Source organism: Lissotriton vulgaris, chromosome 3_2 (genome assembly GCF_964263255.1).
Source record: "Lissotriton vulgaris chromosome 3_2, aLisVul1.2, whole genome shotgun sequence".
Taxonomy (NCBI): Eukaryota; Metazoa; Chordata; class Amphibia; order Caudata; family Salamandridae; genus Lissotriton; species Lissotriton vulgaris.
In genome coordinates this window covers 70,085,079-70,111,380 of record NC_141690.1, presented here as the reverse complement: position 1 = coordinate 70,111,380, position 26,302 = coordinate 70,085,079, and the positions used below count along the sequence as shown (strand labels likewise).

Here is a 26,302-nt window from a genome sequence, read left to right as displayed (position 1 = left end):
GTTAGTAAGAAAAACACTTCGCTTTAGCACTGAGAGACTGTGTAGTTGGGGGTGTGTGCTATATAAACGGTCAATACTAATAATTGAGCGCAGAGCTTTGGGAGAGCTGGGCCCGAGAGAACACTTCAAACATTGACCCCTGGCTCCTTCACAAACCACAAGGGACCCGTGTAATATCAGAGGCCAATTTTCATCACTACCCCCTTTTCTGAATCATTTTTGTCCACCATAAGCGTGGAAGGGTATACTCAGATGTGAGTCCCTAGCTCATTGCACCATCAGGATTCAAGCAAGCCGGGCCGAAGACGGCTGAAATGCCAGAAACCGGTCCCCGGTAGCTTGTTTCCTTCCCAGTATAAGAATTGGCTTGGTAGTTTGGTCTGCCCTGTTCCCATGATGCACTGGGCCAGGGTCAGACTAATTTGCATATTGCCAAGTTCTGAGCTGGGATGGTGCAGTGAGCTAAAAAACGGTGATGGGTCAAGCCCTGATCTTTGGACTGGGTAAGAGTGGTCTGCTTAATTCAGACACTCTGTTCATCACTACCCCCTTTTCTGAATCATTTTTGTCCACCATAAGCGTGGAAGGGTATACTCAGATAAGAGTCCCTAGCTCATTGCACCATCAGGATTCAAGCAAGCCAGGCCGAAGACGGCTGAAATGCCAGAAACCGGTCCCCGGTAGCTTGTTTCCTTCCCAGTATAAGAATTGACTTGGTAGTTTGGTCTGCCCTGTTCCCATGATGCACTGGGCCAGGGTCAGACTAATTTGCATATTGCCAAGTTCTGAGCTGGGATGGTGCAGTGAGCTAAAAAACGGTGATGGATCAAGCCCTGATCTTTGGACTGGGTAAGAGTGGTCTGCTTAATTCAGACACTCTGTTCATCACTACCCCCCTTTTCTGAATCAATTTTATGAGGGCAGGGCAGCCGCCGCTGCAAGCAAGGGGCGCTGACCCTTTACATATCACAGGACCGAGGCACCTTTCAGGATGTTGTTTTTTCCCCTCTGCTCCAGGGACACGATCAGAGGAATGGACCTCCAGTTTGTCCTCTCTGGCTAATCCCCTTGTTCGGCTCTGCGCAAGATGGCAGGGGGCGCTGCCACAGTGTTTGCCGCAGCGGGATGTCAGTCACAACCAGCTTTCTTCCCCTCTAATGGCTTGAAAAGGCCACGCATGCTCTTATGGCCTGCAATCGCAGTGTGTGTGTTAAGGTAAAGGACCTCTAAGAGGGGCACAATATGTGCTGCAGCCCTTAGAGGCCTTCCCTGGTCACAGTGCCCTTGGTACCCATGGTATTTTTTAGAAGGGACACACACATATATGTGGCCAGAGAGTTACCAATTGGGGGCACAAAAGTACAGTTTGGGTAAAGAACAAAGGCCCAGGGAACCTGATTGGCTGGGACCCAGGGCACGTCAAGTCAAAGTGCATCAGACATCTGGCGAAAAGTGGGGGGGTTACTGCAACAATAACCCACTTTCCTACAGTTTTGTTCCCACAATCTAATGTGTGGGTTAACAAAGGCATCTTAAGACACCTCCAACGTGATATAAAAAAATTAAAAGAGTTGGATTTCACACATTCGGTGCACTGTCTGTACATTGAAAGACAGGTTTTCCTGAGCCGAAGCAGGCTGCCATGGGGACATGTTAATAAAGATGCACCTGGCATTCATACAGTATTATGACTCAGAGTGAGACATTAACAGATAGTCAAAGCTTAGCCTACGCTTGTTTAAATAAGAACCATGAGTAGATAGAAGGGATATGGTCAAGGCAGGAGTGACACACAGATATACGGCATCAACCACTCTTTCGCTGATGGTATTTGTGTATAGCCGATTGAGTCTCTATTGGTTGGTGGGATGTGTGGCTATTGGATGGCAGTATGCGTTGGCTGGCGGTAATTGTGGAGTGGTTTGCTGAAGGTGTGTTTGTATGTTATTTGGCTAATGACTGGGAGAGTAGCAGTATGGCTGGTATTTCAGTCCTGTGGGCATATGAATAACTGGGCATTTGAATGGCAGTAGACCGCACATGGCAGTGTTAATACCCTTGTATGTGGAGCATATAAAGCATATGAATGTCTAGTAAAGTGATTAGTGCCTTGAAGTGGCTTTAATGCTCACTATCAGTACAACATGAGTTCATTATTCTGATAATATTTTGATACTGTTATTAGTATTTGAGCCAGTCACTTTGAGGTCTGCTGAAACTAACCAGTATAAGTCTGTGCTCGAGTAGTGGATTGGCTCCGAGGTAACAATAACAACCTGATAGATAAATGAGAACACGCAATGGTAATTCCAACTGTTGTTCTCCTTACTCACTTTGCAGCGTGCTGTAAAGGGTCTCAATCTCTGATTCTGGAGTATGTGTAACAAAGTAGAATAGCAGCATCCCCAGGTAGGTCCCTCCACTTCAGCACAGCAAATGCTCCTATGCCCAGGGGTTGTTTTGAAATGATTCAACTTTTCCTGTTCAATAAGTTTATTAGAATTTAAAAGAGTATATAAACTTTAACCCCTTCCATGCTCATGACGGAACGGTTCCGTCATGAGCGTCGGTTGAGCTGTGCTCATGACGAAACCGTTCCGTCATGAGCCGATAGGCTCATTAGAACCTTCAGCACAGCGCGAAAATTCGCGCCGCGCTGAAGGGGTTAAGTTAGATTCAGATATATTATGTTTATTAGGTCAAGGAAATATATTTATTTTTCGTCCAACTTGTCACACATCATGTTGGTTGATTCAATAAATCATAATCTCCTCATGATAAATTTAATCCAAGAAAACTTATATTGCATTATCCCATCCGAATGCATTTCGTGCTGTGGCCCTTCATCAGGGGCTATCAATTATTTCAGATCATCTGGCGAGAAACCTGACATTTTTCAAAAGTGAACATCCAGAGGAGGCCAGCATAGTGTATTGTGACTTGCGTGGATCCTGCTCAGTTGTCTTACCCACAATGCCTTGCAAACCACAAATTGCAGCTAAAATGACACATATTCTTCTCATTTCTGTTAAGTAAAGTTACAGAATCCGAGACATCAACAAAATTCCTACCACACAGTATTTACACACAACTGGTAAAGACAATACCACAATTGTGTGACTGGCTCTAGACCCCGCAACAGGGCATGGCAGCATCAAATGTTTGGCATGGAATATTACTATTTTGGTGATGGTGTCAGCCCGATGGGGTCAGGCTCAATAGTCTGTTGGGCTTACTCATGGGTTCTACACCATTTCCCACCACAGACTGCAGTAGGTTGACACAGAAAATATAAAAAATGGACTACTAATTCGAAAAATGCAAAAATGGTTGTAAAATATATGAATACACCTGTTCTTGTTGCTGAAATCTGAATGGTGATCTTAGCACAGCAGAAGTTTTGTTAATGCCATTTTTAGAAAAATAAACATACACTTTCTTGCATTGCACTTTTTCCAACAAACAACAGCATTTTCCTATATTTTAACTATTTTTAGGGCTCGGCCTACATCCCACGAAGTGGGTGTGGCCAGAGTCCTGTAGAGAGGGACTTCGACAATCTAACCCACAGATTCCAGAGAAGCACGTGAATTGTGTTAGTAATTTATGGCAGCTGCATGGCAATTGGCCCTCGCATGGCTGTGTTTTTACAAGGCAGCACGCAATAGGCCATAGTCTGTAGAGTTGCTCCACTTCCTCATATTCCGTTCGGACACCTGCACCAGAAGGCTATATTTCATCAATTACCAGCTGTCAGGGGCTGTGGTAATTGAAGCCAGATGCCGGGCGCGCGTGCACCATTCTCCTGTTTTCAGGGCTCAGGGCTATGGGCGCTCGCCTCTCATTTTTGCATTCACCTCCCCACCCATTGATTCATTTATTTGTCGCAGACATCAGCGGGATGTCGGTGTCTGCCAGGGTTACTAAACACATTTGCCGTTCATGTGAAATCTTTTTCAGGGAAGTAGGGAACTGAACACCTGCCAGTGGATATCGTTGTTTGCAGCCGTGATCTCAAGATTCTGGAATGTATTCTTTTTAAGTATACTCTTTACAGCGCTTGAACTCCCAGGCGGAAGCTTCGAAGCGATGCTGCGGTCACGGGACCGTGAACGGAGGGGACAGCAGAGAGGTACAAACGGGACCACAGGCCCGGGATCACCAGTGGAAGCTGCAGATAAAATACATTTTTAGCTACTAAGAGACTCCAAGTGACAATCAGAGAGAATTGCTTGATTTTTTGTACCTGGCAGGAGCGGCACACACCATAGTGATGCATGTCAAAGTCTGTTCGCGTAGATACATCCCTGGTAACGGAAATGTGCGGACCCTTGTAGCTGTGGGGACAGAGGCGGCTTAACACTGCAGGAATGCGTTTTATGTCCACCAACAACAAAAAAATGGTGGCTTGCTCCTGCGGTCTAAAATATACAGTAAGCCTGAGTAACAGTAGTGGATTCAGATCGGCAGAAATCGGGTGTTTGGGATTGACATTACATCGGAATATTAAATGCATTAAACAAATAATAGAAACACAGAAAGGTGCTTCCATTGATAACATGCCACAAAAAAAATCAATAAACAAAGTTGTTGTGAGACTTTGGGGAGCGTTGATGAAAAGGAAAATGTCTGATAGTTCGAAAAATATAATAAAAGGGAAGCCCACTGTACATAAGGTACGATCTGGGGAAGTGGGCGTGCGCAGAGCTGTTATTTCGGTAGCAATGTGTTAGTTGGCCTGTTTTAGTGGTTGGCGGTCCGACGGTTGCGCTAGGAAACATGAAAGACCCAGCTCTGAAGAGAAAAAATACTGTCACCCTGAACATAAGTGATTAAAACGTGATTTTACCATGCGCCTATCTTCTCTGGGTGTGAGGGTGTTTGGCGCGGGAGGAGAGGACGGAGGAGTGGGGGTAGCCGTTCCCTTGTAGTGGGATCAGTAAATTAGCGAGGGGGTGATGAACGGATTTCTTTAGCAATAAAGGGAATCCCTGAGATGAAAGCCTCGCCAGACACACAAAACACAAAGCGATCGCTTACGGCAAACGTGTACTTCCCCAACAATGAATGGGTTAATTGGTTGTGCTTGTGGTGTGAAAAGAAAAAAGTGTCTGAGAAAGATTTGTTTTTATTATTATTCGAGCATCTGGAAAAGTGGTGGTTAATGAAGACTCGCTGGGCTCTACGCTTCCTTGTAATAAAGTATCGGCCTACACTTTCTGTGCACACACCGGCGCCTCTGTGAACTCGACACTACACTGCGAGACCAGACTTACGAATGCAGACTCGTGGCTGATGTCAAAACTGAAACGCTTTTTAACAGGCCACCACAATTTTTAAAAACTCGTTTTTACCCAGACCTCAAATGAAAGTAGATTTAGAGTGCAGATTCAGAGTGCAGAATCAGAGTGCAGAATCAGAGTGCAGATTCAGAGTGCAGATTCAGAGTGCAGATTCAGAGTGCAGATTCAGAGTGCAGAATCAGAGTGCAGAATCAGAGTGCAGAATCAGAGTGCAGATTCAGCATTCAGTGTGCAGATTCAGACTGCAGATTCAGAGTGCAGATTCAGAGTGCAGATTCAGCGTGCAGTTTCAGCGTGCAGTTTCAGAGTGCAGATTCAGAGTGCAGATTCAGAGTGCAGATTCAGAGTGCAGAGTGCAGATTCAGAGTGCAGTTTCAGAGTGCAGAGTGCAGATTCAGAGTGCAGTTTCAGAGTGCAGATTCAGAGTGCAGATTCAGATTGCAGAGTGCAGATTCAGAGTGCAGATTCAAAGTGCAGAATCAGAGTGCAGAATCAGAGTGCAGAATCAGAGTGCAGATTCAGAAATCAGAGTGCACTTTCAGAGTGCAGATTCTGCGTGCAGAGTGCAGGTTCAGAGTGCAGATTCAGAGTGCAGAGTTCAGAGTGCAGAGTTCAGAGTGCAGAGTTCAGAGTGCAGAGTTCAGAGTGCAGATTCAGAGTGCAGATTCAGAGTGCAGTTTCAGAGTGCAGTTTCAGAGTGCAGATTCAGAGTGCAGATTCAGATTGCAGATTCAGAGTGCAGAGTGGAGATTCAGAGTGCAGAGCGCAGATTCAGAGTGCAGATTCAGAGTGCAGATTCAGCCTGCAGATTCAGAGTGCAGATTCTGAATCTGCACTTTGCACTCTGAATCTGTACTCTAAATCTGCACTCTGAATCTGCACTCTGCACTCTGAGTGCAGATTGTGAGTGTAGATTGCAGATTGTGAGTGCAGAGTGCAGATTGCAGATTCAGAGTGCAGATTCAGAGTGCAGATTGTGAGTGCAGAGTGCAGATTGTGAGTGCAGAGTGCAGATTGTGAGTGCAGAGTGCAGATTCAGAGTGCAGAGTGCAGATTTAGAGTGCAGAGTGTGAGTGCAGAGTGCAGATTCAGAGTGCAGAGTCTGAGTGAAGAGTGCATTTGTGAGTGCATAGTGCAGATTGTGAGTGCAGAGTTCAGAGTGCAGGGTGCAGATTCAGAGTGCAGATTCAGAGTGACTGTGAGTGCAGAGTGAGTGCAGAGTGACTGCAGAGTGATAGTGACTGCGGAGTGACAGTGACTGCAGTGTATGAGTGTGCAGGGTGAACACATGTATAAAACACATTGCCATTTACAATGCCATTACCTCCAACTCAAAATAATCCGAGACCTATTGCATTTCCAATGCTTGTTTTAGTTTCCGGCAAGAGAATCAAAAAACATATTTGGTACCGTTAGAATCTCCAACATGTGAAAAAAAAACGTTTATTTGTCCAAGATACCTTTTGTTGGGAATAACTTATGAAGGCCTAAGCTTGAAGTGCCACAAACATAAAAAAAAAAAACCACCAGCAGTGGTGCCGAAAAGATTTAGCAGCAGCTAAAGAATTTTGATTTTCACGTTCCACTTCTTGAGGTGAGGGGCGCAGCCCTCTCCCTTTGCGTTGACCTGTGCTCAGAATGTTTATGAGCTCAAGCATGTTTGCTAAGATGTACCTGCTCTATGGAGAGGGTGCTGAACTTTGCAGTAACTGATATGTCAGAACAGATGCTCATCAGGAGGAGCTTTTTGTTTTAGAACAAAATTAATATGTATCAAATGTGATGACAATTACCCCAGCAAATAAATAAGATGTTGCATAAACATGCTTCTAAACATCTCATTGTGAGTAGCATAAATGTGAAAAAATAGTGAATGTTATTTATTAGCATGCACAAGCAGTTGTTTTTATAAGCCAATGAACATTTATGTTTTGTATATGTAGATGCAAGGGAACCTACTCCCAAATCCCACTGAGACATTGTAGCTCAGACCTTCAGGCGGCAAAGAAAAAGGAAAGAGAGAATAGTTATTTGATATATTAAATGTTCTTAACTTTATTGATAAAACAAAGACACACGCATTTATCATATGTAAATGTGCTCAGTTTTAACAAATCGGTCCTTTTGTATTTATGATGCTACTACATCATATTATGGCTCAAACAAACACTGCTCTAGGTTAGGGTCATTGCTTTAAAAGTATAAAGAGGAACAAAAGAAGTGCGAAACAGAGACGTTTTAAGGTATGGACAAAGTGGCCAGTTGCCCAGTGCCCCCAACATCACAGGGCCCCCTGAGAAAGAGAACTTTCTCTCTATTTCACTTCTGTCTATTCGATTTCACTATCTAAACTTCTCTACCTACCTCTGACTCAGTCTGTCTACCCAGTGTCATCCTAAGGATTTTTAGGGTCCCAGGCAACACATATTTTAATTGGGGTTGCCTAACCCTGTTACACTTTAGCAAATAATGTAGTACTGTTTGGCTTCATACTTTCTTGAATTAGCAGGACATAGGTAATGAATTCCACCGTTGCTACATTAAAGGGCCTCTAAAATAGGTCTTGCCCAGGGTCTCCTAAAATCCTTACGATGACACTGGTTTAAACTAGCAAATATAGTGCAAATGTTATGCGCTCCATTTTTTTCACTGCATGTTTTAAATGAATACACTATTAAGTTCCAAAGATCTACGTGGATCAAAAGCAGGGCAGCATGATTTGTCAAAGCTTTAGAATCAAACATTTACATTTATGCAACCTGGTTATCAAGAACTTTAAAGTTCATGCAACCTGTTTAACAGTTCAGAAATTAGCAGGACATAAGCAGCAAGGTCTGTCTATATCACAGGCCAGATCTACCTCCATGTCTGAAACACAAATAGGTTGGACATACATATCTCTCATATCCTATTCAGGATTTGCTAAATATATAAACGCACTTTAAATATAGATAAGTGATACATGCTTGAACTTATCTGGTCAATATGAGTGCTGTATCGTGACCAGTGGTATACAGAAAGGCAGAGCAGCCTGCATCGGACAGCGAATGAATATCAGGATGCCACCACTTCAATAATAAGATACACGTGATGCACTAAGAAAAATAAAATACTCACCACAGGAATACAAATACTACATATTCATAGACTTCATCAGACTACTCAATCATTAGGTATTATCAAACAATGTGCAACATGAAAAGATGGCTACTTTAGCTAAGGTTTATGTTTTCTGTCACATTAATTATGAAAACATAGGGGGGGGCGTGGCTAGCGGCCGGACAAGATGGCCGCATTATAGCAGAGCTCTGTGACTGAGGAGCCCTCTTCCCAAAATCCGTAAATCTATCCTGAACACAGTGAGTGCTGCAGCACATCAGCGAAAGCGGGAGAACCTCCGGTCTGCGCCGCTCTGACCCGTTCTGCCCCGCTCCTAAACCTCGCGCCACACAGCCACGGAGAAGTTTGCGGCCTAACAACAGCGCCGGAGCCGGGGACTAAAGTTTAACGGCGGCCCGGCGGAGAGGCGACCCGACCGGACCCCCAAAATTCTGGTGCGCTGAGAGGCGGAGGCCGGGAGACAACGGCCCGGGAACGCGACGTGCAAGAAAGCCGTAGTAGGCGGGAAGGTGACGGCTCCTGCCCACGGAAGGAACAAAACGGCCCAGATCAGAGCCGGTGAGTCAGCGGTTGGGGCCTGGTGGCGGCCTCCTCTCACCACCCATGGCCCCATTGAACACCGCTACGATCATCTACCCCACTCAGCAGCTGGACAACGGGGGTGGGGGGAAGGAAAAGAATAATCTCTGTGAAGGGGGAGCAAGCCCCTAAGGACCAGAGGACGCCCGGCACAGAAGGGGTGCCCTTCCGGTAATTTTGAGCGACGATGACCATCTTAGCACACAGCAAGCCTGATGAGACAGTGTGGGACCGTGACATGGCAGATTAGCCTGCGGTAAGAGTGCCACTAAGCTCAGGGGTGCGCCGCAGCAGAAGTGTCTTTATTTATTTATTTTGGGATATTTATTAAGCGCTCAAATACCAGAGGGTGTCTCGGCGCTGAGTGTTTACTGAACTAGCCCATGAGTGGTAATTGCTTGAACATCCAGGTCTTTATCTGTTTGCGGAAAGAAAGAAGGGAAGTAGAGGTTTTGGTATGATGTGGAAGACTGTTCCATAGTTTGATGGTGGTCACTATGAAAGATCTGTCTCCCCAGGAGACTTTCTTAGTCCTGGGGACCTGCATAAGACCAGCAGTTGAAGATCGAAGGGATCTAGCAGGTTAATAAGGGCAGAGTGCATCTTTCAGAAAAGCTGGGCCTTGGGCGTGAATTGCCTTATACGCAATGCATAGAGCTTTGAATTTTGTTCTCTTCTTTACTGGTAACCAGTGAAGCTTTTCAATTGTGCCATATATGGAGGTATACTTGGGAGTTGCTGAGATCAATCTGGCCGCAGCATTCTGCACCAATTGCAGCTTTTTTAGGACACCTTCTTGAGCATTAACTAGAAGGGCATTGCAATAATCTATGCAGGCCATGACAAGTGCGCTGATCAGAGTTTTTGCCATACTTATGGGGAGATAGGGTAGGAGTTTTTTAATCATTCTCATGGTGTAGAATGAGGAGGATACTACCGCATTAACGTGGTGCATGAAAGCTTGGTATCCAGTATAACTCCAAGATTTCTTTCCTTGGTCACTGGGGGAGGGGGTGGTCCTAGGGCGTCAGGCCACCATGTGGGAGACCAGGCAGGGGAGAGGTTACCAAACATCATCACCTCCGTTTTATCGGAGTTCAGCTTCAAACAATTTGTGGACATCCAATTACTTATTGCCAGCATTCCCAGATGAAAATTGGAGGCCACTTCATCTCCATTTTTGTTTATGGCTAGGACAATCTGGGTGTCGTCAGCGTAGGATGTTACTGCCAGGTGATGGATTTTTATGATCCTCGCCAAGTCCGACACATAAATGTTGAATAGTGTAGGACTTAGCGAGGATCCCTGGGGGACACCGCAGGGGAGAGTAAAAGGAGGTGAGTTGAAGTTGCCGAAGACGACTGACTGTACTCGATCAGCAAGAAACGATGAGGTCTTTAGCAGCATCTGTAATGCCTGCCGCTGTGACACGGTTGATCAAGATGGAGTGATCGACCGTGTCAAAAGCTGCCGACAGGTCCAGTAGAATAAGCACTGCTGATCCTCCATCGTCAAGAGTCTTCCTGATTTCCTCTGTAGCTTTAATAAGCGCAGTTTCCGTCCTGTGTCCCTTCCGGAAGCCAAATTGTGTATCATCCAGACAGTTGTTTTGGTCTATAAATTCTGAGATTTGGGTGTTCATGATTTTTTCCACGATGTTGGCGGGAAACGGAAGGCAGGCTATTGGTCGGTAATTGGTGACTATCGAAGGATCTAATGAGCTTTTCTTGATGAGTGGTTTGATGGTCGCTTTCTTCCAGATGGAGGGAAAGGTAGTGGACAAAAACATAGCATTAAAAATTTCCGTGAGTTTTGGACCTATAATTTCTGGAAAGTTTTTAAGAATGGAAGGGGGGCATGGATCTTCCGGAGATCCAGAGTTTGTGGTACGTATAAGATGGGACACCAGTTCTGAGGGAATCTGGGTAAATTCTTGGAAGGATCAAGAGGGGCTTGAGTGAGGGGGGCTGGAGCATGCCCGGGCCAGGGGCCTGTGGGCATTGGGAGTGGAGGGTGGGTGTCCAATGCTGGTTGAGTGGGCTTTGAATTGGGTAAAAATATCTGTGACTTTTTTTTGGAAGTGATTCGCCAAGGAGTTACATAGCTCTTGGGTGGCTGTGATCGGAGTGGTCACTGCTTGTCCAGAGAGGCGCGTCACTACCTGAAAAAGTTGGTTAGTCGAGTCTTGTGCAAGATTGACTTGGTTGCTATAGAATTTACTTTTTTCCATGATAATTAGTTGCTTGTAATTAGACATCATGGTTTTGTAGAGGGATTTTTGATCTGGGTCGTAGTCACGTCTCCATATGCGTTCCTGTTGCCTGCACTTTTGTTTTTCTTGTCTAAGAGCATCATTGAACCAGGGTGAGGATTTAAGAGTCCTGTTGGTGGATTGTTTCTTTACAGGAACTGTCAAATTGACATTGTTTAGTATCCAGTTAGTATAGTAATTAGCACCTAGTTCAGGATCAGTCACAGTGGGAGGCAGGGAAGTTAATAGTGAGGACTGAGAAGCGGGAATGTCAATGCTTTTCCATGCTCTAAAATGATTCGTGGGTGAGGGAGTATTAACTAGGGGGGGGGAGTAGGTTGTAAGAAAAAGTCGAAAAGAATGGCAGAGTGGTCCATCTAGGTGAAGGGAAGGAGGTCCTTTATCATAAGTGATTTCTCGCTAGAGAAGAGACCGTCCAGAAGATGGCCCGCGGTATGCGTGGAGCCAGTGACTAGTTGTGGAAGTCCTATTGCATCTAATTCAGATAGCAGGGCGGCGGTGTCGGGATTATCCAGCAGCTCAAGGTGGAAATTAAAATCACCCAGAATGGTGTACTGGCTTTCACCTGCCAATGGTTCTAAAAGAATGGGTAAATTAGCGAGAAAAGGACTGCGAGGTCCAGGGGGGCGGTAAATAAGTATGCCTTTGAATGGGGGGGCATTTGGAATAGAGATTGTGAAAGATAAAGCTTCACAACATGGGGTGGGAATGGTTTCTGTTCGTACTGTTAGATTGCTCCGGTATATAATGGCTAATCCGCCTCCTTTTTTTGGGAGTGGTCTGTCCAGTCTAACATTTGAGTATCCTTCGGGGGTGGCACTAACGAAGTCAGGTCCACAGGCGGGATCACCCCATGTTTCAGTGATGAAGAGGAGATCAAGATTGCACACCTCAATGAAATTGGAGATCTCATATTTATGCTTGGGCAAGGAGTGTACATTTATTAATGCAGCTACACATGGTTTAGGCAGTATGTTATTCTTGCTAGTGGTAATTATCGGTAAGCGTCGGTAATTATTAGTGATATAGGAGCAACTAGGACAAGTATAAGGAAGAAAGTATGGCTGTTTAGCCAAATCAAGACGCTGACATTGATGAGATGTGGTATTTAGCGAAAGCAGAAAGTCGGAGTCATACGAAAAGGTTGTTGCAGGATTAGCAATAGCAAAACTGGCAGGGGGGTGGCCCTAGGCCCGGTCCAGGTGCGGAAGGCTTTCCTTAAGTGCGCCTTCGGCGCGCAATCGTCGCGCAATCGTCGCGCCCGCTGCTCTCGTCCACTGCGCTTCCGGTGGGGGCACATGCTTTATAGCAGAGAGGAGAGGGGTCCAGAGGGGGCGTGGCTATGGAGGTGGGCGTGTCCTAGCGACCGGCCAATCCCGTCGTTTCAGCAGGAAATACGAGCCTACGTCAGCAAGCAATCTGCTGAGTAGGTGAGGGGGTGCAAATATGGCGCAAGGTAAAAGAAATCAATATAGTTTTCAGCAAATAGTATTAAAATGAGCTGTCTGTGCCCTGCTCCCGGCTGTGCCTCAAGAGCTGTGAGTAATACAATCAAACGCGGCGCTCGTGATCAGCGCGCGTTTATGTCAGAGGGGGCGTGGCTACGGAGGTGGGCGTGTCCTAGCGACCGGCCAATCCCGTCGTTTCAGCAGGAAATACGAGCCTACGTCAGCAAGCAATCTGCTGAGTAGGTGAGGGGGTGCAAATACGGCGCAAGGTAAAAGAAATCAATACAGTTTTCAGCAAATAGTATTAAAATGAGCTGTCTGTGCCCTGCTCCCGACTGTGCCTCAAGAGCTGTGAGTAATACAATCAAACGCGGCGCTCGTGATCAGCGCGCGTTTATGTCAGAGGGGGCGTGGCTACGGAGGTGGGCGTGTCCTAGCGACCGGCCAATCCTGTCGTTTCAGCAGGAAATACGAGCCTACGTCAGCAAGCAATCTGCTGAGTAGGTGAGGGGGTGCAAATACGGCGCAAGGTAAAAGAAATCAATACAGTTTTCTTTAAATAGTATTAAAATGAGCTGTCTGTGCCCTGCTCCCGGCTGTGCCTCAAGAGCTGTGAGTAATACAATCAAATGCGGCGCTCGTGTCGGAGTGGGTCTGCCTGCGTGGATCTGTTGCCTTAGCTCGCCATTTGAGTCATCAAGGGGAGAAGCTGACGGACTCGTGGGGATCCACCAGCAGACATGTATAGCCCGGGTCCCCACGCGCAACACCTGCGTAGAAGCTCCTTAAGATAAGGCGAAATGAGCGGCAGGGGGCCCAGAGTACAACAGCCTCTGCGGCTAGACAAGTATGCATACAATAAAGAACCCAGGACACGCCACGGGGGGACGCACTGCGCACACCGCCCCAGACAACCAACCCGCCTGAGAGCGGTGATCAGATTACCTTGAAAGATGTCATGGAGGCGCTGAAAACGATGCAAACATCGATGGGCCCAATCTCCACAGACATTTCCCTGATAAGGGCGGACTTCTCCAAACTGTCTGATCGTCTGATAGAGGTCGAAAAAGCGACGTCAGGCCTCACAGGTGACACTGCAGAACTGAAACAAAAAGTACAGACCAGGAGGATGATAACCTCATGCTGAAGGCCAAACTCGACGAGCAAGAAGGCCACTCACGGCGCAATAACGTGCGCCTGGTGGGTGTCCCGGAGTCCACAGGGGGCCCAGCACTAGATCTCTTTGTAGAAGAACTCATCCAAACTAAGCTTCAGCCGAAAGGTCTGTCCAATTATTTCTCAGTGGAGCGGGCCCACCGGGTGCCGGGGGAAAAGCCGAGGCCGGGAGCACTGCCCCGTCCCATTCTAGCGAGGATCTTCAATTTCCGCGACCGGGATGCTATCCTGCAAGCCGCTCGCGTTGCCCCGCCGCTTACAATCGACAACGCAGAAGTTACTTTCTATCCTGACTACACGGCGGCAGTGGCACAGCAAAGGCGTAACTTCACTGAGGTAAAAAGGGAACTCCGAACCAGGGAACTGAAATGCTCAATGATTTTCCCAGCGAAGCTGCGTGTCGAAGCGGAGGGGAAGCCGTGGTTTTTTGAATCGCCCGAGTACGCACAAGATTGGCTGGAGGGATGGAGACCGACAGGAGGACCCAAGCACAGGGAAGCAAGAAGGAACAACAGATGAAGCGGTAGGTGTGGCCCACGGCATGCTGCATCGATGGTAGGACGCTGTATTATGGCTCATCCGGGTTCACAGATTTTAACGAGGAGCACGCTTCGTGCCACCATCATGGAACACTGTTGCATGGACAAGGCCATGGCTGGGCAGTGGAAGTGGGGAGGCGGTATGACACGTTGCCCGCAGTCTCAGAGGGACGATATGAGACAAGGTACTGAGGCACGTTGCGAGGACTCCTACAGGTAGGACCTGCTACATTGATGCAGCGCTGCATGGACATTATTGGCGGGTGGGGGGGAAGGGCTATAAAAGTCACAGTAGTCTCATCCTCACGAACACTGAAGTTGGTTATGCCGAGTAAGCACTCTTCTCAGTAGGGGTGGTGGACGGTTCTGGATCCGCCGGGCAGGGAGGCAGGGTGGGGGGTGAAGGTTTTAGATGCTGCGGGTTTCCTTTGGTTTAGTTTTCAGTTAACCATCAATCTGTCCATAAATGCCAATCAAATGGAATTTTCACACAAGCACTCAAAAAAGAAAATTGCTCGTACCTTTGAAATGTATATGCACATATGCCACATGTTTCAGCCCCGGTGCCAAGAGAATGGCTGTACATCTATTAGAGTTGCACGCTGACCATAATGGCACGCCATGAAGAAGGGGAGGTGGACTGCCAAACCCCAAAATCGTCATGCCCGACTATGTCAATTATCTCCTGGAATGTAAACGGGTTGGGGCACAAGATAAAAAGAGGGCTAGTTCTACAGTATCTTAAACGGAAGGGCCCCACGGTTGCCCTACTTCAAAAAACACACTTAATGGGCACAGCATGCAAAGCTATGGACAGGTGGGGATTTCGAATGATCACCCATGCAGAGTTTACATCAGGATCCCGGGGGGTCGGTATATTGGTTCACAAAAACTCCCCACTAGTGATACAGAAAACCTGGTCAGATGACCAGGGCCGTTTCACCGCCATGTCCTGTCAAAGGGAGGGCCGCAGATATAACATAGTCTCTGCATACATTCACCCGGCGCTTCACCAGGCGGCCTTCAAGGACCTGGGTAAATTTCTATTTGATCTCCCCGAAGGAGAGCTGATCATGGTGCTGGACGCGGCGATAGATAGGCAGCCACCTAGGGACACAAATAAGCACAATCTGGCCCTCAGGGAATTCCTCGACGCGATCGGACTTACTGACCTCTGGCGGCTTAAAAACCCCGCAGATCGCCAATACACCTTTCACACAAGCGCACAAAATAGTCTCTCCCGCATAGACTATGGACTATGGTGGAGCACCTGCCGCGAGGCATCTCTGACCACTCCCCTATACAGCTCACTTATATGACGCAGCTGCCGAGTAGGTGGAGGCTTTACCCACTATATCCAGGTTACCTCCAGAATCCCAACATAGCTAAGACCCTAAGGAAATCCACCGAACAATACTTTGCAGAGAATTCACTCGCCGACTCGCCGACTAGACTCGCCGAGCATCCTATGGGAAGCCTGCAAGTCAGTGATCCGTGGTCATGCAATCTCCACCATTACACAACATAAACGGGTGCGCAGGGAACACCTAGAGGCGCTGGAACTGGCAGAACAGCGGGCAGAAGAGGCGCACGCAGAGAAATCCACTGAAGTTACAACACAAGCCTTAGCACTGGCGACCCAAGAATTTAGAGCATATGTTTGGGAACAAGCGAAATCTAGGCAAGCGGACACACTGCACAGATTATATGAGCTGGGGGATAAGGCAGGGAGGATGCTGGCCTGGCTGGAGAACAAGGAGAAAGCAAATAGATGGATAGCACAGCTGACACTAGCAAACGACACTATCACAACTGACCCCCAACTTATAGTAGAGGAGCTAGCAACTTATTATGAGCGGGTCGACACGTCGTCCACCACAGCCACAGTGGAAGACAACTTGAAATTTTTGGATGGTGTGGAAATGCCTGCGTTGCAATTGGAGGACATGCAGGCACTGGAGGTAGACCTCACGGCCGAGGAACTACGGGTGGCCTTAGCGGTCCTCCATGCGGGAAAAGCCATGGGACCCAATAGCTTGCCAGTGGAACTCTATAAAAAGGTAGTAAAAACCATAACGCCCCACTTGCTAAACATGTATAATGACTGCCAGACGCAGGCACTACTGGCCCGATGTCAGAGAGTGGCGATGATTGTGGCAATACATAAACTGGGCAAACCCGAGATGATGGTGTCCTCCTACCGCCCGATATCGCTAATAAACGCGGAGGCAAAGATACTCGCGAAGGCGTTGGCACTCAGGTTGCAGCCGCACCTTCGGACGTTCGTGCATCCAGATCAGTCAGGATTCATGCCGGGTCGCAACACCTCCTTAAACCTACGACGCCTGCATGAGGTATTAGCCCGAATGCCCATGATAGAGGAAGACGCTGCCATCCTCTCCTTAGATGCCACGATGGCATTTGATCTAGTTGAGTGGCCATTCCTATTTGCAGTCCTCTGAAAGATGGGGTTCTGCCCCAAATTCTGCGGGTGGGTCAAGCTGCTATATACGACTCCGTTGGCACATGTGGTCGCGAACGGCCATATCTCTAGAGAGATCATATTGGGGAGAGGGACGCGGCAAGGCTGCCCGCTATCGTCACTCCTCTTTACCCTCATACTGGAACCTCTTGCGGCGTGGCTGCGGCAGGAACCAAGGATACGTGGGATTCGGTGGGAAGCGGACTGGGAGGACCTGCTCTCGTTATATGCAGAAAATGCACTAATCTATATAACATCCCCAGGGGAATCATTAAAGGTCCTGATGGAAATCCTCACGGCGTACAGGCTGATATCTGGATACACCATTAATTGGGCAAAATCGCTACTATATGTACTGCATGGCCCCACGCCTGAGCTCCCTCCGGGTTGCTCGCTCCAAATTGCGACCAGGGGTTTCAAGTATTTAGGGATATACGTAACCCCGCAAGACAGCGTATTCATAGAAGAGAACTTGACAAAACCCCTTGCACGGCTCAGAGCGAACGTCGGACACTGGCGGTCTCTGCCATTAACAGTATTGGGGAGAGCGGCGTTATTCAAAATGTTGGTGCTTTCTAGATTTCTCTACGCCCTCCAAAATACCTCCTTTCAGTCCCTTCTTCTTATTTCAAGGCTATTGAGGCCGAGATCTCCTTACTACTATGGGACGGTGGGCCTTCCCGCATAGTGCAACACAAGCTGGTACATAGCTGGTATGACAGCGGCATTGCCCTACCAAACGTAAAGTTCTATTATTGGGCCTCGCAACTAATGATCATAAACCAGTGGCTGCATGTCCCCAGGACGAACCGGCGTTTAGAATGGACAGGACCCTGCTCCCTGTTGACAAATTGACGAAGGCCCTCTACACTAACAAAAAGAAACATACACTTACAGGCCCCACCGCACACACGATCAACATCTGGCACACCGCGCAAAGGGCATTGGGTTGGGAAGGAGTACTGACACTGGCCACTCCAATCTAGGAGACACGGCGGCTGGCCACCCTAGTAAACACCAAAGGGTTCCGACAGTGGGACCTCATATGTATCATTAAAGTTGGAGACCTGTGGGTGCGAGGGGGGATCCTCACTTTTGAAGCACTAAAAGATAAATCTAATATGGGAGACACTAAACATTATCGATACATTAAAATTAGACACACTCTCCAAAGCGCAATTCCCCAGGGTACCAAATTGGCAGAGTCCTCACCTCTGGAGGACAGGATTCTCACAGACTACATGGATAAAAAAGCCATCTCACAAACTTATCGCAAGCTGGTGAATAATCAACCAGACCACACACTGACTCTGCGAGGAAAATGGCAGACCTGAGAGACATAGAGGATTCCGATTAGCTTGTTGCGTTGGCGTCGGCCCGGGAAGCGGCAATCCCATCCCGGCTCAAATTGATACAGCTCAGAGTGCTGCATCGGGTGTACTACTCCCGCACCATCCTACATAAACTCGGACACGCACCAGATCAATTTTGTCTTAGAGGATGTGGGCAAGTCGGAACATTTTATCACATACTGTGGGAATGCCCCAAAATACAATGCTATTGGGACCAGGTAATGACAGGAAAATCAGAGGTGGGATGGGCAGAGGTTCAAAGGGTCCCCCGGTGCTGCCTATTGAACATTTGGCAACCCACTGATCTCAATTTAGCACTGCAAAACTGGGCTACACTAGGTATTACACTCGCAAAACGAAACATAGCCAGAAACTGGGGCTCAGGATCACCGCCTACATTGTAGCAATGGGGAAAGGACATGGACATTGCTATGTTCGTAGAAAGAGCGGTATATACATTGTTTTATGCACCTTTGATGGCCTATGGCCGAATAAAGTATATATACAAATAGCTTGCTGTTGATCCAAAAGCCCATGATCTTGACTCCTGTTTTAGGGATGGGATGAGTGGAGAGAAAATCTGGACAACTCAACTCCTTTCACTGGGCAAGATTGTTTCCTACCACTATCACTTCTGTCTTATCCTCCTTTAATTTAAAACTGCTTGCATCCATCCAGTCTATTACATGCTTTAAGCAGTTACTGTGTTGATGGAAGTCTTTTCTGTGTGGGGAGAAAGGGAGATAACAATTTGTATGTCATCTGCATAAGATAAAATTGAGAAACACAAGCCTTCACAATCTCTGCCAACAGAAAACACAGACTAAACAGAGTGGGGCTTAGTGACAAACCCTGGCGCACACCACATTTTAGGGAGTGGGTTATTGACAGAGTGGCTTCTTCAGAAACTTGAAAAGTTCTGTTTTCAAGGAAGGAGGCAAGCCAATTTAGTCGCTCCATCAATGCCTTCTTCTTTCAGCCTTTGAACGAAGACAGGCTGGGAGATGGTATTAAAAGCTGCACTCAGATCTAGTAGAATTAAGGCCACTGAGCCACCTTGATCCAAGATAGCTCTTAACCTCTCTGTGGCTGCAAGCAAAGCAGTTTCTGTGCTACTTTCTGGTCTAAAACCAGTCTGGGAAGGTTGTAAAATACAATTTTTCTCAAGATACAGACAGAGATTCTTGTTTACAAACTTTTCCAGGACTTTAGTAGGCCCTGGAAGGAGAGAGATAGGTCTGTAATTTTCACACTGTAAGGGATCAACAGAGAGTTTTTCAACAAAGGCTTGACAATGGCATGTTCCATGTTGGTGGGACAGTCCCGGACTGTAGTGAATGGTTGAACATGTCTGTCAAAGTAGACAACACTACTTTTCCACCTTTTTAACATTATATCCATGGGAGCCTGATCTGACTGATTTTAAAGTTTCTTCTGTGCCTTTCACATTACTTTTCAGAAAGACAGTAAAAATGTCTCTCCACCAAAATGTTGTATTCCATGTATGGTGTTATCAGGTTTCAATACAGGTGATAACAGTACGACAGAGCAGCAACCAAGTTTAAAAAAAAGTACAAACTCTCTCTCATAACTGACCCTAAGGTCCTGCTCCATTACAAAACCACCCTCCACCATGCTCTCACAAAAACAGGCCCATGTGGGGAGACAGATGAGGCTCCGGATGCAGCCCCTTTTGTGTGCAAGTCTTAGGCAGGTACTGTAGACACTTTTATTGACCAATTTAACTATACAATAGTATTTACTGCAAACAGGTTAAAAGACCAGGAGAGGCAGGAAGGGCAGTGACAGAACCACATCTGTAGATCAAATTCTGAGGATCCATACTCAAAAACTGGACATGCTATTTGTTATAACTATGTGGCCAACCAGACCAAATACTGCTAGTTCTGTAAATTAATTTTAGCTTGACTTTGGAAGCATGGAATTACTTGTTATTAAGATTACATTACTATCAGTGTCTAAGAGTTGCTGTATGAAATACATTATTTTAGTCCAAACATAAACAAAATGCTCTCTAGGACAATGTCAAACAAGCCTACATTACCCATAAGGCCCCTTGCTTGCTCTTGCATTACAAACACTTAAGTTCTTAATTGGCCTGGGCGGTAAATTCCGTTCCGTTCGCGGAATTTGGGTAATTTCGCGTTCCGCAAAGAACACGAAGTTGCCCAAAATTCTGCGTTCCGCGACCTCGCGAAATTTTTTGCCTGTTCGCGTTCTTAAATGTGTGTTCACAAGATATTTTCCCCCGAGCATGCAAAAAGCGATTGCGAACAGTAAAAAAGCATCGCGAACAAGCAATTCTGCGTGTTCGTGGAATTTCTGAGTGTTCTTCGTGGAGGTTTTTTACTGTTTCGCGGAGATTTGCATAACGCGATTACGCAAATTCCCCCCACCCCTGGTTCTTAATGCACAACCATCTCACATGACAAGTGCTTAGCATCAAGTATATTGTAGTTGCAACATAACTTGGTGGGACTCCCTTCTGCCAGTCCTCAGGAGCCCCGTGAACTCAAAAAGGCATGGAAGTGGATTATACTGGATATAAGTATGCGCAGAATACTACTAGAGCGCAGAGGAGGTCAGAGTTGGCTATGTCTTGATCCACTTTCTGAATACCTGAATGAACCAAATCCTGACCTGCACATATTTATGAGAGATGCAGTTTAAGTAGAATTCATGGTTAAAAGGTTATGCAGTCCTTCATGAATACATGTAAACTAAAAATATATTTACAATAACATAACACATTTCCATTGAAATAGGAAAGGGTTCATTCACTGGCAGGATTTGGTTCTTCACACATACTAACCTGGAAGACTCCACAAACCAGACACCTCCAGAGTTCTTAACTTTTTCTCCAATTCTGCAACACGATTGCCTAAAATTCTGCGAGGAAAAAGAAAATAGCATGTTCTTAACAGAGAAAACTTCTCTTCCAAAGCTACTTGATGAGGGTTAAAGAATGCAGACGCATAGCAGTGCCTCATTTAAACATGGCAAGGTTAACAATAAGATATCAATAAGAATCACTGAAAGGGGGATCGAAATTGTTTGAACAAACAAGCACAGGTTTACGTGAATAAGTTGAGGAATTTGAGTTGATAGGAAGGGTTTTAATTACTTTCAGGCAAATAGAGTGACAAAGATAACAGAAAAGGAGGAAGTTTCAAGTGGCAGTAAAATAGATTTAGTAGCAGTAGGAAAACAATGATGAGTTGGTGGCGGGCGTGAAGAAAGAAGAAACACAGTACCAATCAGAAGGATAAGTAAATAGCACAGTAGGGAAATAATGGTAAGCGCCGGGATGCCCCCGGGTAAGCTGAGCGCATTACAAATTTCATATAATAATAATAATAATAAGCAAGATTATTTAGACCTAGGATAAGGAATATGACGAAGACTGTATTTAGCAGGGGGAAATGAATTTTTAGTGAGGGTGAGAAAGACAATAGAAAAGATAAAAACTGGCTTTGGAAGGACATTGGAGGGAGTAAGTGATTAAAATGAAACAATAGAAGTGATACGAAGAAGTGAAAAGAGCATTTCAAGCAAGTGGAAATATATAAACTCTATTGAGACAAAGTCAGCGGAGCTTGCAATAGGCAGTAGCACTTTATAAACGTAGTGCCTGCGTATCTCTACCGAAAGACCAGACCCTTTGTGCTCTAAAGCAGTTGTCTGATATTACCAATAAAGTACAACTCTATGATTCAGCAAAAGCGAATAGCTAATGTAGCCTTAGAAGCCAATATGTTGTACATATTGTAGTGATCCTTTATGACCTCCAGTGAGAAAGTGTGCTGAAAATATCTGGAAAGTGGGAAGAAGTAGAAGGGAAATCCACTTGCTAGAGCCGAGAAAAATATGATTTCCAAAGGGATTCAAAACATTTGGGCTTAATATTAGACATCCTTCTTTTTGTTTTCATATACACAAAACATCATATGTATCAAATGTGATTTTGACTATATCTCAAAGATAAAACACTAAATGTTACAAAAAATGAAATACAAATCTTAACTATAATAAGCATTTGCAATGCAATAGGTCTCGCATTTACGAGAGTTTGCGCTATTGGCATTGTAAATGACAATGCCTTTTATTTATGGCTTGTTTTTAAAACCAAAATAAGAGGCATTGTTATTTACAATGCCAATAGCTTAAACTCTTTCAAATGTGAGACCTATTGCATTCTAAATGCATTTGGCGCCCATGCTACAAAGATAAGCGTTAGGAGAGAGTGTGCAGTGGCAAGGCTATCAATAGTGCGGCAGGTGCAGTGGCGAAAAGTCCCAATCTAAGCGGCGCACTGCATCACCATTACAGCTGTTTTTATGGTTGTTTTTGTTTTGCTACTCAACCTGGAAGCAATCAGCCTATTTTATCTTGGCTGCATTTAGGCCTGCAGGACCCTTATTATTCACAGAAGGTGCATAAAGTCTCAGAAAGTGCTAAGAAACCATACAATTGGCAAGAAGCGCGCTTCACTAAAAGCAGTGACATAACGCACACACAGGTGTCATCACAACTCACTCCGACAGACTCCCTTGCCTTTAAATTGTCCCACACAGCCAGCATTTTCTTGTGTAGACACACAAACATGACAGGCTCCACCCACAAACCATCCACAGTAGTTCACAGTGCCCCTGCGCGACCTGAAAGGACTTCAAAGCCCTGTCCCTGGCAGGCGACCTGTGCCCGCATAGTGCGCACTCACGGGTTGCTGGCATCGCCATTGCAATAGGCGCTACACAGGCCGGCTGCATTCACAGAGTGCACCCGATTTGTGACATTCTATTGAGACACATTGGCGCTGACCTTTCATTTCATGGCACGTTAGTTCAGGCTATTTTCACTTCATCAGGGCAGCTCATTTTTATTGGGCCTCAGTCCCATTTTTGAGCAATTCTGAGAGGAAAAACCCTGAGGTCAAAGATGATTGGCAGAGTGCAGTGGAGTGCGGTAAACAGCGGACACTAATAGGGACAGGGCCGATTTTAGCGGTAGAGTGCGGTAACCAGCGGGCATTAATAGGGACAGGGTCGATTTTAGCGGTGGAGTGCGGTAACCAGCTGACACTAATAGGGACACGGCCGATTTTAACATTCCTGCAGCCCAATTTGTGAACGACTTTCACAGAACATTTTACTACTAAATGACCATTCAGATGCAATATTTTTTTCAAAGAACTGTGCAGCGAGTGTTTTCCCCATACTTTTTGCAGCGGTAGACTCAACATAAAACAAGCACGAATCACGTGGTGTCCAGTTAACCAATAGGGTGTAGGGTCTCGAGGGCGGAGTGAAACCGTTTTTCAGTAAACGGCGCTCGGTCAGTCCGGTGGCAATCAGTGACGTCAGGAGAGTACGAGAGAGCGGAGTTTCGGTGTCTGCGAACCTTGGAGCACGGCCAGCAATGACCCGTAAGTACATAGAATGGGGGTCTTGCTGAGACTGGAGTTTGGGGTCTGGTATACCTGCACGGCTAAATTTCTTAGCTATTGTACAACAAGTGCGGGGCTCCCATGAGTGAGGGAAGCACCTGGCGTGTGCCAGGTGATACGGGGGAGATACCAGGGGAGTCGCGACAAAAGAGCCAGGTGAGTGGGTGGGGGGTGGCTGTGTGCGTGCCTGTGTGTGTGCGTGTGTGTGTGTGTGTGCACGCATATGCAGTGTGTGTATGCTGTGTGTGTGTGCCTGCGTGTGTGTGCGTGTTTGTGGGTGCATGCGTGAGTGTGGCTGTGTGTGTGCACACGCGATTGAGAGAGGCGAGAGGCTGACTTGCGGTGAATGTTGAACAGGAGATGTGCACGGTGACGGGCTGGGCGTGCGCGCCCACGAGATGAAATTGCCGATGGAAAGCGTGTACCCTTCCCCTGTCCAACATTCCCGGCAAGTGCACAACATAAGGTCTTTCGCTGAATGCTGCGCTTCGCGCTGCTAACACCAGCGAGACCTAAAAATGAAGTACATGATTAAAGTTTCATGAACACAATGGACAAGGGCAATATAGGTCTAAAACCGTACTGCAGGCCTACAGCAAGACTGAGTGATAGGTCAAAACGTGATTTGTTAAGGGTATGTAAAATAGGAGGAATGGGGTTTACAACAGGACACATTTAATATGACTGCAGCCCAGTGCACCCACCACTCCCAGTCAAGGATATAGGCAACTGAGAGGGTATACATAGCACTGATGTGATGTAAAAAGAATGATAATCAACTACAGTCTAGCCACTGTCTTACAACAGCGCCCTACAAATCTAAAAATCTTCAATTGCTGTTTAATGAACCATCATTATTCCAGTGATATTCTTTTGCTGGCATGTCCTGTATGCTCTGTGTGTACTACTACTTTCTCTATGCGACCTGCTTCACAGAACAAACAGATTCTATACATTTAATATGTACCTTCAATTTCGGTATCCAATCTGTCCTGACCACTCAGTATCTGCCTGTACGTTCTGTATTCAGAGAGTCCTGTTCAATCTCTTGTACATTTACGCTCTGTACTGCATGGCATGCACACCTAGCATGTGCCTTTACACTGTAATTTCAGTTGTAATTGTGCTTTTGTAGCGCTTACTGCCCCTGAAGAGGCGTTAAATTGCTTTTACGGTAGACAGCATGCTATTCCAGACCCCAATAGCCAGTTTATCTTGTACGCTCAGTATGCACCTTTACTTTCTGTATCTCTTCTGTAGATTTTATGAGTTCCTTTAATCTTTGTATTTAGTTTATATTGTGCAGTCAATCAATCAATCAGGATTTGTAAAGCGTGGCTGCACCAACTGGGAGGGTCTCGAGGAGCTGGGAGATCATGCTCACGCTGCCTATTGGAAGAACATCCAGGTCTTGAGGTACTCTCAAACTGTTGGAGCGATGGTGAGGCTCTGAGGTGCAGAGGGAGGTTGTTGCAGGCCTTTGCTGCCAGGTGGGAAAAGGAGAGGCCTCCACTGTTCGTCCGGCAGATACGTCGAGTGCATGCTAGGGAGTGGAATTCAAAGCAGAGTTTCCTGGTTGGTTGTTGGAAATTCACTAGATTGTTGACCTACGTCGGTCCTTCGTTGTGTATTGCCTTCTAAGCCTGGTGAGCAGCTTGAACTGGCATCTCTTCGCGACTTCCAGAGGTGAATGGTGATGTGAGTCTGGCTGCTGTGTTCACGATAGTCAGGAGTTTCGTCATTAGTTGGGTGGTGATTCCTCATAGAGGAAGTTGCAGTAGCCTAAGGTCCTGATGATGAGATTTAGTGTGACTGTTCGCCTGGTGTTGGGTGGGAACCATCTGAAGACTTTCCTTAGCATTTGGATGGTGAGGAAGCAAGCAGGTGAGACGGTGCTAACCCACTTCTTCATGGATAGCTGGCTGTCAAGGATGAGGTTGAGGTTGCACGCATGTTTGCTGGGTTTGTGCCCAGCTCAGGTGGCCACCATTTGTTGTATCAGAGGGTATCCTTGCCTTTACCAAAGAGGAGTACTTCGGTCTGGTCAGTGCTGAGTTTCAGACAGTTGTTGTTCATCCAGGCAGCAACATCTTTCAGGCATCTTTGGAACTTGTCCTTGGTGGTAGTTAGTCAGGGAGAGGATGAGTTGGGTGTGGTTGGAGTACGAGATGATGCAGAGTCTGTGGGTCTTACGATGTTGACCAGGGGTGTCATGTATACATTGAAGAGGGTTGGGCTGAGGGATGAGCCTTGAGGTACATCGCCGCTGATGTTCTTAGGGAGCGGGGAGTAGGAAGGCAGGATGGCCTTCTGCGTTCTTCCTGTTAGGTAGAATGTGATGCACTTGAAGGCTGCTCCTTGGATTCCGATCTGGTAGAGTCTGTTGATCAGTGTATGGTGAAATATGGTGTTGAAAGCTGCTGAAAGGTCGAGGAGGATGAGGGCTGCTGTTTCTCTGTGGTCTAGAAGCATTCTGATGTCATCCGTGGCTGCGACTATGGCTGTCTCGCTGCTGTGGTATGCTTTGAAGCCGGATTGGGAGTGGTCTAGAAGGTTTTGGTTCT

At 46.5% G+C, this 26,302-nt stretch overlaps 1 protein-coding gene across 5 annotated transcripts in view; it reads right to left on the bottom strand.

Moving 5' to 3' along the window:
* The window catches only part of CCDC149 (coiled-coil domain containing 149), a 441,302-nt gene that overhangs the window by 41,010 nt on the left and 373,990 nt on the right, over positions 1–26,302 (bottom strand). For all 5 annotated transcript variants that reach the window (XM_086964019.1, XM_086964017.1, XM_086964021.1 and 2 more), the window contains one exon: positions 21,105–21,181. In XM_086964019.1, coding sequence (XP_086820145.1) covers positions 21,105–21,181 — 77 coding nt within the window. The remainder of the gene's footprint in view (positions 1–21,104; positions 21,182–26,302) is intronic.